The 13862-nt window shown below is 45.5% G+C and overlaps 1 protein-coding gene across 1 annotated transcript; it reads right to left on the bottom strand.

Annotated features, from left to right (window-relative positions):
- Positions 1-1240: 1240 nt before the first annotated feature.
- Positions 1241-6545, bottom strand: LOC116983207 (TERF2 interacting protein). Its single transcript, XM_033036854.1, has 3 exons — positions 5821-6545; positions 3468-3610; positions 1241-2691 (listed from the first exon to the last, which is right to left on the bottom strand). Exons 1-3 carry the CDS (start codon positions 6416-6418, stop codon positions 2008-2010), a joined length of 1425 nt encoding a protein of 474 aa, XP_032892745.1. The 5' UTR covers positions 6419-6545; the 3' UTR covers positions 1241-2007.
- Between the last annotated feature and the right edge of the window lie 7317 nt (positions 6546-13862).

Raw genomic sequence — 13862 nt, 5'->3', positions numbered from 1 at the left:
TTGGATCAGCAGTCACAGTGGAGTCCTTTGCCACACCCTCAGAGACACCAGTTCATAGGAACTTGGACTGCAGTGTGGCACTGTTATGCTCTTCATTTGCAAGACATTCTCTGACTGCATTGTGTGGAATTGCAGTAGCCATGATCTGCCCCTAAAGTAATGCCTCAGCCTTTGCATTGCATGGGCATTCCACAACATCACCATGCTTTAATCCATTACTTCTTTAAAATCTTTCCACACCACCATTCTTCAATGAACGCCATCCCTTTCCCCAATATTCCCCTTCCTAATCCACAAGGCTCACAAGTGAGAACATGCCTCGCAGATGAAAAGTGCAGTTGTGCTGTGTAGTGATCTGTTAACATCTCTGGACTGCATAGGCCGTGGTCAAGGTGAGACTCTCCTGTGAATGCAATGGTGACGTCAAACCCAAATCTTACTGACTCACGATATTGAGCAATTAAAATTAAAATGTACAAAATGTTACCTTTTGCATGCTTTTCAATTCCTCCCCTCCAAGTCTAATGTTGACCTCAGCCATTAAATAACGGTCCCTTGATATTGCCAATAAAATGACTAATGGGGAAAAAAAATCCCATGGGAACTCACTTCTGCATATAACATGGGATTCAATGGGAAAAGGGGCTCATTAAAAATCCTGATAAAGATATTTCTACAAACAAAATCGCTCCGTAAAGCAGCTCGCCACATCACCATCTATATCTCTCATTTCCCTTATCCCTAACCAGTCTGAAGCCGGGTCTCGACCTGAAACATCACCCATTCCTTCATTCCAGAAATGCTGCCTGTCCCGTTGAGTTACTCTAGCTTTGTGTATAAGCAGGAGTTGCTTATACACAATAAAATAATCATCTCTCGACAACAATCTTCTTACTCTATGGAACTGACACACAGGGGTGCAATTCCATTGCATCAATTCTTTACTACCTCACCAAGTCGTATAATTATGGAAAAGATTACAAGGAATTACAGATAAATATAATCTAGGCCACAATTAAAGACCATATTTTAGGAGACATCACCAGATAATTCAGCAGAAACCACTGAACCTTTCCCCATACTAGATGCGTGTATCAAGACCATTTTCTTATTCCAATCAGGGGCTGGGAATAAACACCAATAATTCAAACAATGTTAAAATCGATCAAGTGATGCATTAGGTCGCAACAGCGCAGCATTTCAGCATGCACATTTCATCTAATAAAATCATTAAAGAATATGCTGCATAAAACTACATTTTAATATCTTAGAATCTTCATAAAGATTTGGACAGCATTACGCAAATACCAGCGTTTGACATTTGTACACAAATGGTTTGCAAAAGTAGTTTCTGTACAAACAAATTTATATTTTAGTCAATGATCAACACTGTCAAACCTTTCTCTCAATTTTATCATGAGCACTTATCCCATCCAATTACTAAAAAGCAGCTCATTTGGAGAATGTTCCAATGCATCATTTGTTTAGTAATCGTAAAATTCACATTATGTAAAATTTGGCTTAAAATGGACTAAAATGGGGCAGTAGTGGCTTTAATTTTGACTACCAGTGCTGTCTTCATAGAGTCTATTTTTCAATGTGACCACAGGGGTTTCCCCCAGGTGGTCTAGCTTTCTCCCATATCACAAAAGACATTAGGCTGGTACCTGGGTTGGCCACTGTAAATTGCTTTTGATGTGCGGGTGAGTGGCCAAATCAGGAAGGAGTTTACGGAAATATGGGCTGAATAAAAGTATATGGGGTCTTAACCCTTACTTTCATTTCTTACTCCAATCCAAATATGGCAAATTAGGGTAGATTTAATATGCCAGGGATAAGACTCTCCAACTCAATAGATCATGGATTTTCATTCTACCTAATCAACATTCCAGGTACAAACTCATTTAACAGGAGATAGGCAATATTCAACCAGATTGTATTCTCTCTGAAATTATGCCTCCTTTAAATGACAATACCAAAACTGAAACATGAAATTCAATAATAGCACTAACTTTTTCGAAAGGCAATACGTTTGGCTAGGTTCTCAGGGCCAAATTTTTGGATTAGGCCCTCCTGCACTTCTCTAGCAACATTCTCAAGGTCAAGGTCATCTCGACGTGTCCAGATGGGATAACCATCTGGACGGTGGCCAGACTCCACAAAATGCAATGCTGCTGCCAGTTCTCCATTGTTCTTCAGTAGCAACTGTGTGGCTGTGCAGAGGTCTAGGTCACAAGCTTGCATTAATGTACTGATGGCCCTGGTTGCACATTCCACTTCATCCTGGGATGCTGTATGCAAGGACAATTCGCCTGACAATACTTGAGAATACGATTCTGACTGCTTATTGTTCATGACAAACTCTGACAAAGTGACTTTCTTCTTAGTATGGCAGTCACCAAAGCTCATTTCTTGAGGGCTTTCAGTCGCCACCTGCTTATTTTCCATAATTATTGCTGTCATTTCTTTTCTTTTAGCAAAAGGCTCACCAAGATTCTCTTCTGGTGGTTTGTTCATTTCCATTGGTTCATTGTCCAGAATTAATTCTGTGGTAGTTCCTTTCCTTTTAAGACATCGCTCACCAAAGCTCACTTTTGGTGATTTGTCAGTTTCCATTTGGTGCTCTTGTGGGATATTTTCTGCCTCTGTCACATCATTTATCTCCTTCATCTGTTCAGAAGTCTCATCAATCTAGAAAATAAAACTATTTCAATAAAAGCTAACAAGTAAACAGTACAGTTCAAGTAACTTACAATGACATATAATGAAACAGTCCACATCAGCTACCAAGGAGCAAACCACACAAGGGACAATACCGTTGTCCTTATTTTCATGCACCTCTGCACCACATTCTCTGAGACCTGCCCATTACTCTACAAATTTTATACACTAGTTGAAGTGCTGGCATGCCATTAACAGAAAGCCCAGTCCACCCAAAAACATTGGATAGAGACATACTCAACTTCTTATATGCAAATAAATTTACCATTTCAGCAGAGGACTGCCACAGATAAGTGGACAAGGGCAAATAATTGGCAGATGAAATGTAAGGTAGTACATTTTTGTATAATGAATAATGCTCACTCTTTGTAAAACTTGGAACTAGCAAGTTTCAATATAGTAGAGAAACATGAGAAATATTGGTAGCACCAATAGAGCTACCACTAAAAGTTGTGGTGCAAGTTGGGTCACAAAGCAAAAACCAAGCTCTAGGGATTTTGAAGTAAAGTATTTGAGACCAATGAAGTTATGCTAATCTGGTACTTTGCCAATGGTTATGATGCATGGACGATGTATAGATAGTAAAAATGAGAACACACATTCTGGAAAATATGAACATAGGGTCTTTTTGACAGAAAAAGTACATAGATTGAAACTGTAAAATTGTGAATGGTTCTGATGCAAGTAGATAACAAAGAACATTTCCAGAGCATAATTAAAGGGATAAACATAATTATAGAGCCTGCCTCAAATTCCTGGATAGCAACTGGAAATATGTTGAAGAATTCCTCCTCAGAACTTATACCATCAGATTCCAGCTCATCTGCAATGGGTACATCCTCATTAGACCCTGGGTCAGTAGGTTGAAGATTGCCACCATTCTTTTTCCCTATAAAACACATTCAACCACAGGAGAAATAAAGACATGATTAAACAAGTACAAAACCTTTAAAGACAATAATGGTTTGATGCAAATAAAGCAGAAATGTCATCCCAACTAATAGGATAACATAATATACAAAATGCTGGAGTAACTCAGCAGATCAGGCAGCATCTTTGAAGGAAAGAAAAAAGGCAAAGTTTCAGGTCGGAATCTTTCTTCAGACTGGAAGTGGGTGGGGGGGGGGGGGAAATTGGAGGAAGCAAACTGGAGGTAAGAAAAGGCCAGAACAAATCAGGGACAGCAAATGATGATCTCAGGAAGGGTAGTGCCCATAATGGCTGCTGGAAGGTTTGATAACAAAAGGGATAAGATGACGTGAACAGTAGTACTGGAAGGAGGGGGGAGGAGAAACAGAGGTTGGAAGAGTTACTTGAAATAAGATAAATCAATGTTCATACTGCTGGGCTACAAGCTGCCCTTGCAAAATATGAAGTGCTGCTCCTCCAGTTTGCATATCGACTCACTCTGACAAAGGAGACTGCCCAGGACAGCAAGGGTGTTGATGAGTACATGAGTTACTCCTGTATTCTGTGTCTATCTAAAGAATGGGTACATTATTAAATCAGTCACATGGCACTGAAACAGGCCCTTCAACCAAAAAAAGCCATCCAAATTAGTTTAATTTGCCCACATTCGGTAGTAAATAAAGCAAACTCAATGCTAGCATTTATTTCAAGAGGGCTTGTATACAAAAACATGGATGTAATGCTGAGGCTAAGGCATTAGCAAGGCCGCATTTGGAATATTCCAAGCAATTTTGGGCATCATATCTGAGGGAGAATGTGCTGGCTCTGGAGAGGGTCCAGAGGAGGTTTACAAGAATGATCCCAGGAATGAGTAGGCTAACCTACGATGAACGTTTGTCACCACTGGGCATGTACTCGCAGGAGTTTAGACGGATGAGTGGGTACCTCATTGAAACATGCAGAAGAGTGAAAGGCATGGATAGAGTGGATGTGGAGAGAGTGTTTCCACTAGTGGGAGAGTCTAGGACTAGAAGTCATAGCTTTGAATTAAAGGACATTCTTTGAGGAGAAATTTATTTAGTCATAGGGTGGTGAATCTGTGGAATTTTTTGCCACAGAAGGCTGTGGAGGGCAAATCAGTGGGTTGATATTTTTAAGGCAGAGATAGATATTCTTGATTAGTACAGGTGTCAGAGGTTATGGGGAGAAGGCAGGAGAATGGGGTTAGGAGGGCGAGATAGATCAGCCATGGTTGAATGGCAGAGTAGACTTGATGGGCCGAATGGCTCAATTCTACTCCTTACGACCTTGCAATTACTAATTTTTAACTGTTAATTATTGGTCTTTTTAAGTATTTATTGCTCTCAGGTAGTGTCCACATTGTATTCTATGTATTTTCTGTCTGCGTTCGTTTTGAATCTGTGGGTTTGTTGGTTGCGAGCTTCTGGACATCTGAATTTCCCTGAGGGGATCAATAAAGTATTTATTATTATTATTATTATTATTATTATTATTATTCCTCTAAACTATTTCTATCCATATACTTGTCCCAAAAAGTGTTTTAAAGATTGTACCGCTCTCAACCACTTCCTCTGGCAACTTATTCTATATAGTCACCAACCTATATACATATACAGCGTGGAAACAGGTTATTCGGCCCATTGAGTCCAAGCCGACCATTGATCACCCACAAACTATTTCACACTAAGCACTAGGAACAATTTACAAAAGCCAATTAACCTACAAATCTGCACATCTTTGGCATGTGGGATGAATCTGAAGCACCCGGAGAAACCCACCCCCCCCCCCCCCCACCCCCCCCACCCCACCCCACCCCCCCACCCCCACCCACCCAACACAAACTGCACCTGTAGTCAGAATCTAACTCATGTCTCTGATGCTAAGGCAATAGCTCCTCCACTGCGCCACCCCATCTCTTGTGTGGAAAAAGTTGCAACTAAATCTTCCCCCTCACATTAAACCTATGTCCTCTATTTCTTGATTCCCCAACCTTGGACGAAGAGAGGATAAATAGGTGCGAGGCACAGGGAGAGAATGGAAAATGAAGGGAAGGGGGGGGAGGAGGAGGAGGAGAGAGAGAGAGAGAGAGGTGAGTGAGTGGTGGTGGAAGTCACGCAGTCGTGCCGGCCAGTGAATCCGTTGCAATCATTCTCCTCCCTCCCCATCTACCTTTTTGTGGCTCGGGCGGCTGAGTCCCGTGGAAGACGGTGGTGGGGATGACGGAGCGGCTGTCGAGGTTGTACAGGTGTTCATGGCCGCGCAGATGGCGGAGGTAGCGGGTCCGCATCGACTGCCAGCTGTGGCGCGTCACCTGCGCGCGCTCCATCTCGTGCCACACCGCGCTCCCGGGCTGCGAGCCCGAACCCCCGTAGTCGCGCACGTACATCAGGATGGCCACATCCTCCAGCTTGGTGTAGGCTGTCCGACCGTTGTCAGAGGAGGACGTGGGTGGCGGCGGCCCGACCGCCACGTAGTTCTCCAGAGGCAACTGCTGGTTCCTCTGCACGCAGTCTAACACATACTGGGACAGGGTATAGCCGCTCGTCCTCGGCGCACTCTCCTCCGGCTCGATCAACAGAATGGCGCTCGGCTCCTGGACGCGGCACATCACGCCGCCCCCGTGTGATACCAGCGGCTGCAGTAAGGCTTTGGTGGGGCCCGGCCTGATGTAGAAACGCAGCGGCAGGCCGTCGGTCCTCAGGAAGAGAGTCCTAGAGTGCGACGGGAGCGCCGAGGTCGCAGCTCTGCTCCTCTTTTTGTTCCCCATCTAGCCCAAAGATCCTATTGCGATGGGATCGTTGATCTTGCCCGCGGTCCGCGAGAGAAAAAAACCCCGCGCGCTCACCCCGCTGACGGGACAGGACGCCGACGTGTGATTGGACGGTCTGGTGTCGGAGACAAGAAACAGAGCCCCTGATTGGACAATGCCGCGAGGCTGGCTTTCCATTGGACTTGAATTAAACCGGGGGCTGCTTCAACGACAACAACAGAGCACGTGAGGAAGGAAGGGATGGGAACAACCTCCACGATGCAGGTGTCTTCAACCAAAGATCCCTCCGGTATAGGATCTTTGTCTTCAACAGCCTTGCGGAACATATTCCGCTTGGCGATTCAGCACCTTATATTCCGCTTGGGGAGTAGTACCTTATATTCCGCTTGGGGAGTCTGCATCCTGCGGGCTTGAACATTGAATTCTCCCAATTTTGTTAGCCCTTGCTGTCTCCTCCCCTTCCTTAGCCCTCGGGCTGTCTCCTCCTATGCCCCAGCCCTCGGGCTCCTCCTCCTCCTTTTTCCTTCCTTCTCCCCGCCACCCCCTATCAGTCTGAAGAAGGGTTTCGGCCCGAAACGTTGCCTATTTCCTTCGCTCCATAGATGCTGCTGCACCCGCTGAGTTTCTCCAGCTTTTTTGTGTACCTTTAAAATCATACTCGGATATACTCGTTCAGAAGGTTCAGAAAGTAATTAACAAGCTTCTTGTATTGTAATTGCCAAGTTGAGTCTCTCTGCGCATACGTACCATTGCGCAAGACCTTAAATATGCTAATCATATTTTCATACACAACACTCCTCCCCCTTTAACTTGGAGGCAGCTAACACAATTTCACCTTCACGGTATATGATCTTTTACCCAAAATATAATTGACTAATACACTGTTCCCAAGTTATTATTAAAGTCATCTTACAATTACATCATCATAACCGTAATAATCATGCATAAACTTGGCACTTATGATTTTTACCAAAGATACTAGAGGAGCAAGATAGACCACTAGGTGAAAGAGCCGCAGTTGGCCATGGGCGCCATGGGTAATTTTTTCGCGCCATTTTGGGAATCAAATATATGATTTTTTTAAATCGGCTTCTGTCATGTGTCCACATCTACACGCGTAGCAAGCTGTTCTGCTATAAAGTGCTCGAATCGGCAATGTAAGCGACCCGACCTGTCTTTCTTCAGGTTCCCCACTCAAGACGAAAGGTAAGAAAAAAATTATTACTTTCTGTTGTGTAGCCTGCCCGATCTCTTCCTATAGCTCAGATCAAGGAGCCGGGGGTCGCCAGATGAAGAGCTCCGATCGCTGGCCCGCGGACTATAACATCCTGAAGCCGCGCTGTGCGGAGCTTCTAGTCGCGGGGGCAGCGTGCACTTTCCCTCGCGGAGTCTGGGATTCCTCGCCGGAGAAGAGCTCCGACTGCCGGCCCGCGGCCTATAACATCGTGAAGCCCCGGTCTCCGGCAGGAAACTCCCAAGGATTGATTTGGGCTGCAACAGGACTATGTTGACTCTGCTGACAGCTTGGACAACTTCTCACTTGTTGTTCCAACTCTTTGTTGATTCCTGGCCACCAAACGTATGATCTGGCCAATGCCTTCATTTTCACAATGCCAGGGTGCATGCTATGAAGTTCTTCAAGGATTCTAGTCCTCATCTCCATATTATCTGGTATGACCACTCGTGGTCCCCACAGTATTATGTCATCCTCCACTGACAGCTCTTCTTTCTTGCTGGCATCTTTCTTTACTTCATCTGGAAGATTCCTTGCACTTGGCCACCCTTCCATGATGTGGTTCTTCACCTTTGAGAGAACTCTGTCCTTCTTGGTAGCTCTCTTCACTTCCTGTGCATCAACAGGGCGTGTGTCCAGATCGGAGAGCAAGTTGATGCGTGCCTCTGCTTCATCAAGCTCCGCGAGCTCAGGGTGATTCCATGAAGAGTCCTCTTCGTGGATCGGCAAGCGCGACAACACATCTGCATCCTGGTGTTTCTTGCCTTCCCGATAGACAATCTTATAACTGTAAGCAGACAGGATCATATGCCATCTTGCTACGCGAGCAGAGGCCATTGGGCTTGCAGGCTTGTGGTCTCCAAATAGTCCCATCAGAGGCTTGTGAACAGTCACAATGGTGAAAGACCTCCCATGTAACTGCTTGTGGAACCTTCAGTCCGATGATTATGGATAAGCCCTCCTTCTCCTATTGTGCATAGTTCACTTCGCTGGGCTTGAGAGTGCGTGAGGCAAAAGCTATCGGGCGTTCTTGTCCATTTGAATCCACATGGCTTATCACAGCACCTAAGCCATAGGGGCTTGCATCCGTTTGGAGCAGGACTGTTTTGGCTGGATCGTAATGCGTCAGCACACTCTCACTCTGCAGAAGACGCTTGGATCTCTGCAAATGCCTGCTCTTGTTCCTTTCCCCATTTGAACGGGATCAGGCTCGCTGCTTCTCCCACTCTTTGAATATGCTGATCGGTACTCATCCTTCAGCATTAGAGTCAACGGTGCAATCTCCTGTGACAGGTTGGGTATAAACTTCCTATAATACCCAAGTAATCCTAAGTATGCCTGGAGTTGGCTTTGGTTCACAGGCCGCTTTGCTTCCCGCACCGCATCAACTTTGTCTTGAAGATGACGAAGACCATTCTTGTTCAGTCGATGTCCGAGATAGTCGACCGACTCTTGCATCAGTGCACACTTCTCTTTCTTCAGACGTAACCCACTGGTCTCTAGTCTTGACAGGACCGCTTCCAGGTTCCTGAGGTGCTCTTCATCAGTCTTTCTGCTGATGATGATATCATCCAGATACGGCTTGCACATGGGAATATCTTCTAGCAGGCACTCCATTTTTCTCTGGAACATGGCTGGCGCGCTGGATATCCCAAAAAGTAATCTGGTATACTCGAAGAGACCTTTGTGCGTATTAATTATGGTGAACCTCCGAGCTTCAGGGTCTAACTCTATCTGATGATAAGCATGGGAGAGGTCTAATTTAGAGAACTTTTCTCCTCCTAATTCCTGCAGGAGATCCGCCAAAGTTGGAAGTGGATACTGCCCCACTTTCAGCACCTTATTTGCTGTGAGCTTGTAATTGCCACAGACTCTCATGCTCCCATTCGGTTTCTTAACAGCTATGATTGGGCATGCAAAATCTGCTGTCTTCACCGGCTTGATAATGCCATCCTGTAGCAAGTCATCTAATGCGGCATCAATCTGCTTTCTAGCAGCATATGAAACAGGAGCTGCTTTGTAAAATTTTGCCGCACTGTTTCTGTCTTGTGGATACACTTTGGCTTGGTATCCCTTCAGTACTCCATGGGTGCTGTTATCAAACAGCTTGGCATGCTTGTTGAGTATTGAGCTCATGGCCTCTTGCAAGCTGTGTATACTACTCGGTGAACTTAGGCTTGGACCCGGCGTGTTCTGGCTGGCTAAATTTGACAGCAATCCAGGGTACTTCCTCAACCAGTCTCTTCCCAATAGGCTTGCTCCTTTCTTTACTACCACTAGGGTCGGCGTTTCTGGCTTACTGTGAGGATCGAGCTGTACCTGTACTGCTGCTTGTCCATAGATGTCAACCTACTCTCCCGTGTAGGATTTCAGCTTAAGGTTACAGGGATCTAGTCTGAAATCCTGACCGAGTTTTCTGAAGACTTCTTCTGGTACGATAGTCCATGGACTTCCAGTGGCAACTACTAGTTGTACCTCCCTGTCACTATCACAGTGGCTGTATACGGTTCAGAGTTTGTCAACTTGTTAATTGATTCATCTTCCAAATGGCTCATACAATCCTCTGATGAATCAGTCTCCTCCAAGTGGTTTGCTTTTTTCTGGAATCGTCTCCTCCTCTGCTGGTAAGCTCTAACAGCATCACACTGGCTTTTGGTGTGACTCGTTCCCGAGCACCTGAAGCACCTACCATCTCGGAATTTACACATCGCTGGCTCATGGCTGCCGCCACATCTCCAGCAATTCTTGGAGTATTGAACCTTGTCTCTGGATGCCCTTGGTGGACTCCATGTCTTCTTTAGTCCAGACGCCTTGTCTCTGGATGCCCTTGGTGGACTCCTTGTCTTCTTTAGTCCAGGCTCCTTCCTTTGAAACTGATGGAAGGGGGTAAAATCATCTTGAGGCCTTCCGATCTTCTTGATCTGCACTACGTCTTGTTTAGCAACCTCCATCACTGTCGCAATATTGACCGCATTCACGAAGGTTAATTTCGGTGTACCCAACAGTTTTCACGATGTTAATATCTGCACATCCTACCTCCAACCTATCCCTTAGCATATTCTCCAGTTCCTTAAAATTACACCCCTCACTTAAATTACACCCCTCACTTTGCTAGGAACTGAGGTATTGTTTCATTTGCTTGCATGCATGTATAAAACCGATATCTTTGCACTATTTCTGTTGGTTTTGGCGAGAAATTAGCAATTAATGCCTCCTTGCATTCCTCGTACGTTTTACTAGCGGGCTTCGCTGGCTGCAGCAACGCACATAGGGTGTGATATCCCTTGATTCCTAAACCTGTAAGCAACAATGCTCTTCTTCTCTTCTGTAGTGATATTATTTGAAGTGAACCAAACCTCTAAGACTTCGGTCCATTCCTCAAAAGTATACCCAGATGCTAACTGGCGCACATTCCCTACAATTGGAATTAGCCATGGCTACACTGTTGCTATTCAGGTACACTACGTGCTGTCCTCTTACACAGTGTTCTCTGCAATTGACTTAATTCCTTTACACACTGAGCAGTTATCCAGTAAATTCACTACTAATAATTTTCTTATACTAATCTATTTATCTATCTATCTATCTTCTATCTATCGGAGGAGGAGCCATCTTGGGGAACGGCTGCTAACCAGCAGCCGTCCGTTTAATCCATATTTGTTTCAGTTTTTAGTAAGTCTTGTCTTTCGTTTGTAGGAGAAATGGACTTCTTAATGTGGGGGGGGAAGGAGGTAATCTTACTTCTAGGTCCCTACCTGGTCGGTGAGGCAGCTTTTTCTCCGGGCTGCCCGTCGACCCGTCCTCGTGGCCTACCAGCGGGCTTGGAGCGCCGTTTCCTGGTGGGGACCGCCCAGCACCTCGGCTTCGGTGACGGCACAGCGCTGGAGCGCTATCGTGGTGCGGAGCAGGCGATGCCTTGCCTGGGTCGCCGCGCTGGATTGACGCGCTGGAGCTCCGGTGAGATGTGAACGCCGAGATCAACACCTCCGGGCTGCGGGTCTGCGAAGCGGAGCGGGCAGCGCCGTCTTTAACATCGGGAGCCTGGGAGCTCCAACCCGGTGCATCCCTGTCGGCTTCGGAAGCCGACAATCCCCTGCTAGGAAGCGGCCGTTCCAGGTGGCCCAACCACTGTGAGGACTCTCCCAACGCCGGGGCAACTCCACCCGGCCAGAACGGCCAGGAACTTCGGGCCTCCGTAGAGGCAATAGCGGTGGCCTCAAATAGGCCTGACTTCTGGGAGAACTGGGGTTGGGGACTGGACTTTGTGCCTTCCCCCACAGTGGTAACCATTGTGGGGGGATGATTTTTCTGTGTGTAGTTACTATGTTAGTCTGTGTCCAAGATGGCTGTCGGAAGAGAGAGTGGACGCTGGCGCGCTTTAGCTGCCGCTGCTCTCTCTTCACATTGTGTTTTTTGATTTTTTTTGATTTTGTGTCTTTGGAGCGATTTCTATCTTTAATTTGTATATTGATGATGTCCTTATTATTTATTTTTCTCCGACTATATGTTTTTTTCTCTTCTGTTAATCTTTGTAAGGTGTCCTTGAGATTTGAAAGGCGCCCGAAAATAAAATTTATTATTATTATTATTATTATCTATCTTATCTTGTATATTACTAAAAGTCTGTTCTTGACTGGTTTTGGCCATCTGTGCTGCGATTTCCGAGAGAATGCCGCCACCTACGGCCGTCATTTTTGGCCACCTTGCTCAGAGCCCCCCTCCGCCGTATGTGTGCCGAGGATTTTTCCCGTCGATGAAAAATGACAGAGATATTAATGGTTTTACAAAATTCCCCATTCTCTCTGCTGTTCCTGCTGGCGGCAGGAGGGAGGGACTATAAAACCAGGAAGTGGTGTGCCTCAATCAGTGTCTGCAAGCTGGAGGAAGGCAGAGGGTCACGTTTCTCTGAGCTGTGAATAACACTGAACATATGTCGACTCAAATGTAATTGTCCTTAGTGGTTCTAAAACGCTTGCAGCAACTAATGGCTAATTACTGGCTAAGCCTTAAGGGTCATGGAGAGAACCACCCAACAAAACAGGTAGTACAGGAGTGCTGGGAGAGAGGGGTGGCTCAGTCTGGAAGCTTCGGCTGGGTTGGAGGAGTTGTGGCAAGGGACATGGGAGTAGAGGACAAAGAGTTCTGCCCTGCAGTATTGTGGCCATCTGTGCCAATATGGTTACTGAACATCCCAAAAGTTGATCTGGAGATATGGGAGGCAAAAAGGAGGAACAAAAATTCAGACCTAAAGACAGAATATCATAGCCATATAGATAATAGATAATAATACATTTTATTTAATGGGCGCCTTTCAGACATCTCAAGGACACCTTACATAGATTAATAGAAATAAAAACATATAATCGGAATATAACAAGTAATAAAGACATCACAGAGACACAAATTAAAAACAGAATTCAGTCCAAAAACAGAAAATCAAAAACACAATGTGAAGAGAGAGCAGCGGCAGCCAAAGCGCACCAGCGTCCACTCTCTCTTCACGGCAGCCATCTTGGACACAGACTTACAGGATTACATTAGACAAAAAAATCATCCCCCCACAATGAATAGCACTGTGGGGGGATGATTTTTGATGGCAGTTCGGTGGATGGAACAGGTGCAACCATGTAAAGTAGTAATATGTAGCGACTCATTATCTGCAATCCAGAGTATTGGGTCTGCTGCATCCCATAGGCGGCCTGACTTAGTTTATGAAATCCTGCTACTATTAAGCCAAGTGACAAGGAGGGGCAGTGACGTGACTTTGTTGTGGGTCCCAGCACACATTGGTGTTCTAGGGAATGAAAAGGTGGATAAATTGGCAAAGGAGGCTGTAAAAAAAAGAAACATAGAGGTAAACTTACAACTATCCAAATCTGAAGGAAAACACATTGTGTGGAAGAAAATAAATCAGGAATGGCAACAATACTGGGAACAGGAAACAAAGGGGAGACACCTCTATTTGCTACAAAACAGAGTGGGCATTACAGCAAGAAGAGGGGGCCAAGGAAAGAGCGTTCACGTCGCGGCCCTGTTTCAACCAATCTTTCCACCACCACGCACAAGAAGCACAAGAAGCGCAAGACAGACACCATTGTGCAGATGCCGAGAAGTGTGTTCAGCTCTGGCTGAACAACATCTATTCTTGTGTGTGGACTCGATAAGAAGAAGAAGAAGAAGCAAGAAGAGGGGGGAGCAGGAGGGAAC

The sequence above is a fragment of the Amblyraja radiata genome, chromosome 18 (assembly GCF_010909765.2).
Source record: "Amblyraja radiata isolate CabotCenter1 chromosome 18, sAmbRad1.1.pri, whole genome shotgun sequence".
Classification (NCBI taxonomy): domain Eukaryota; kingdom Metazoa; phylum Chordata; class Chondrichthyes; order Rajiformes; family Rajidae; genus Amblyraja; species Amblyraja radiata.
The sequence above is the reverse complement of the archived record's forward strand: the minus strand, read 5'-3'. Positions and strand labels throughout refer to the sequence as shown.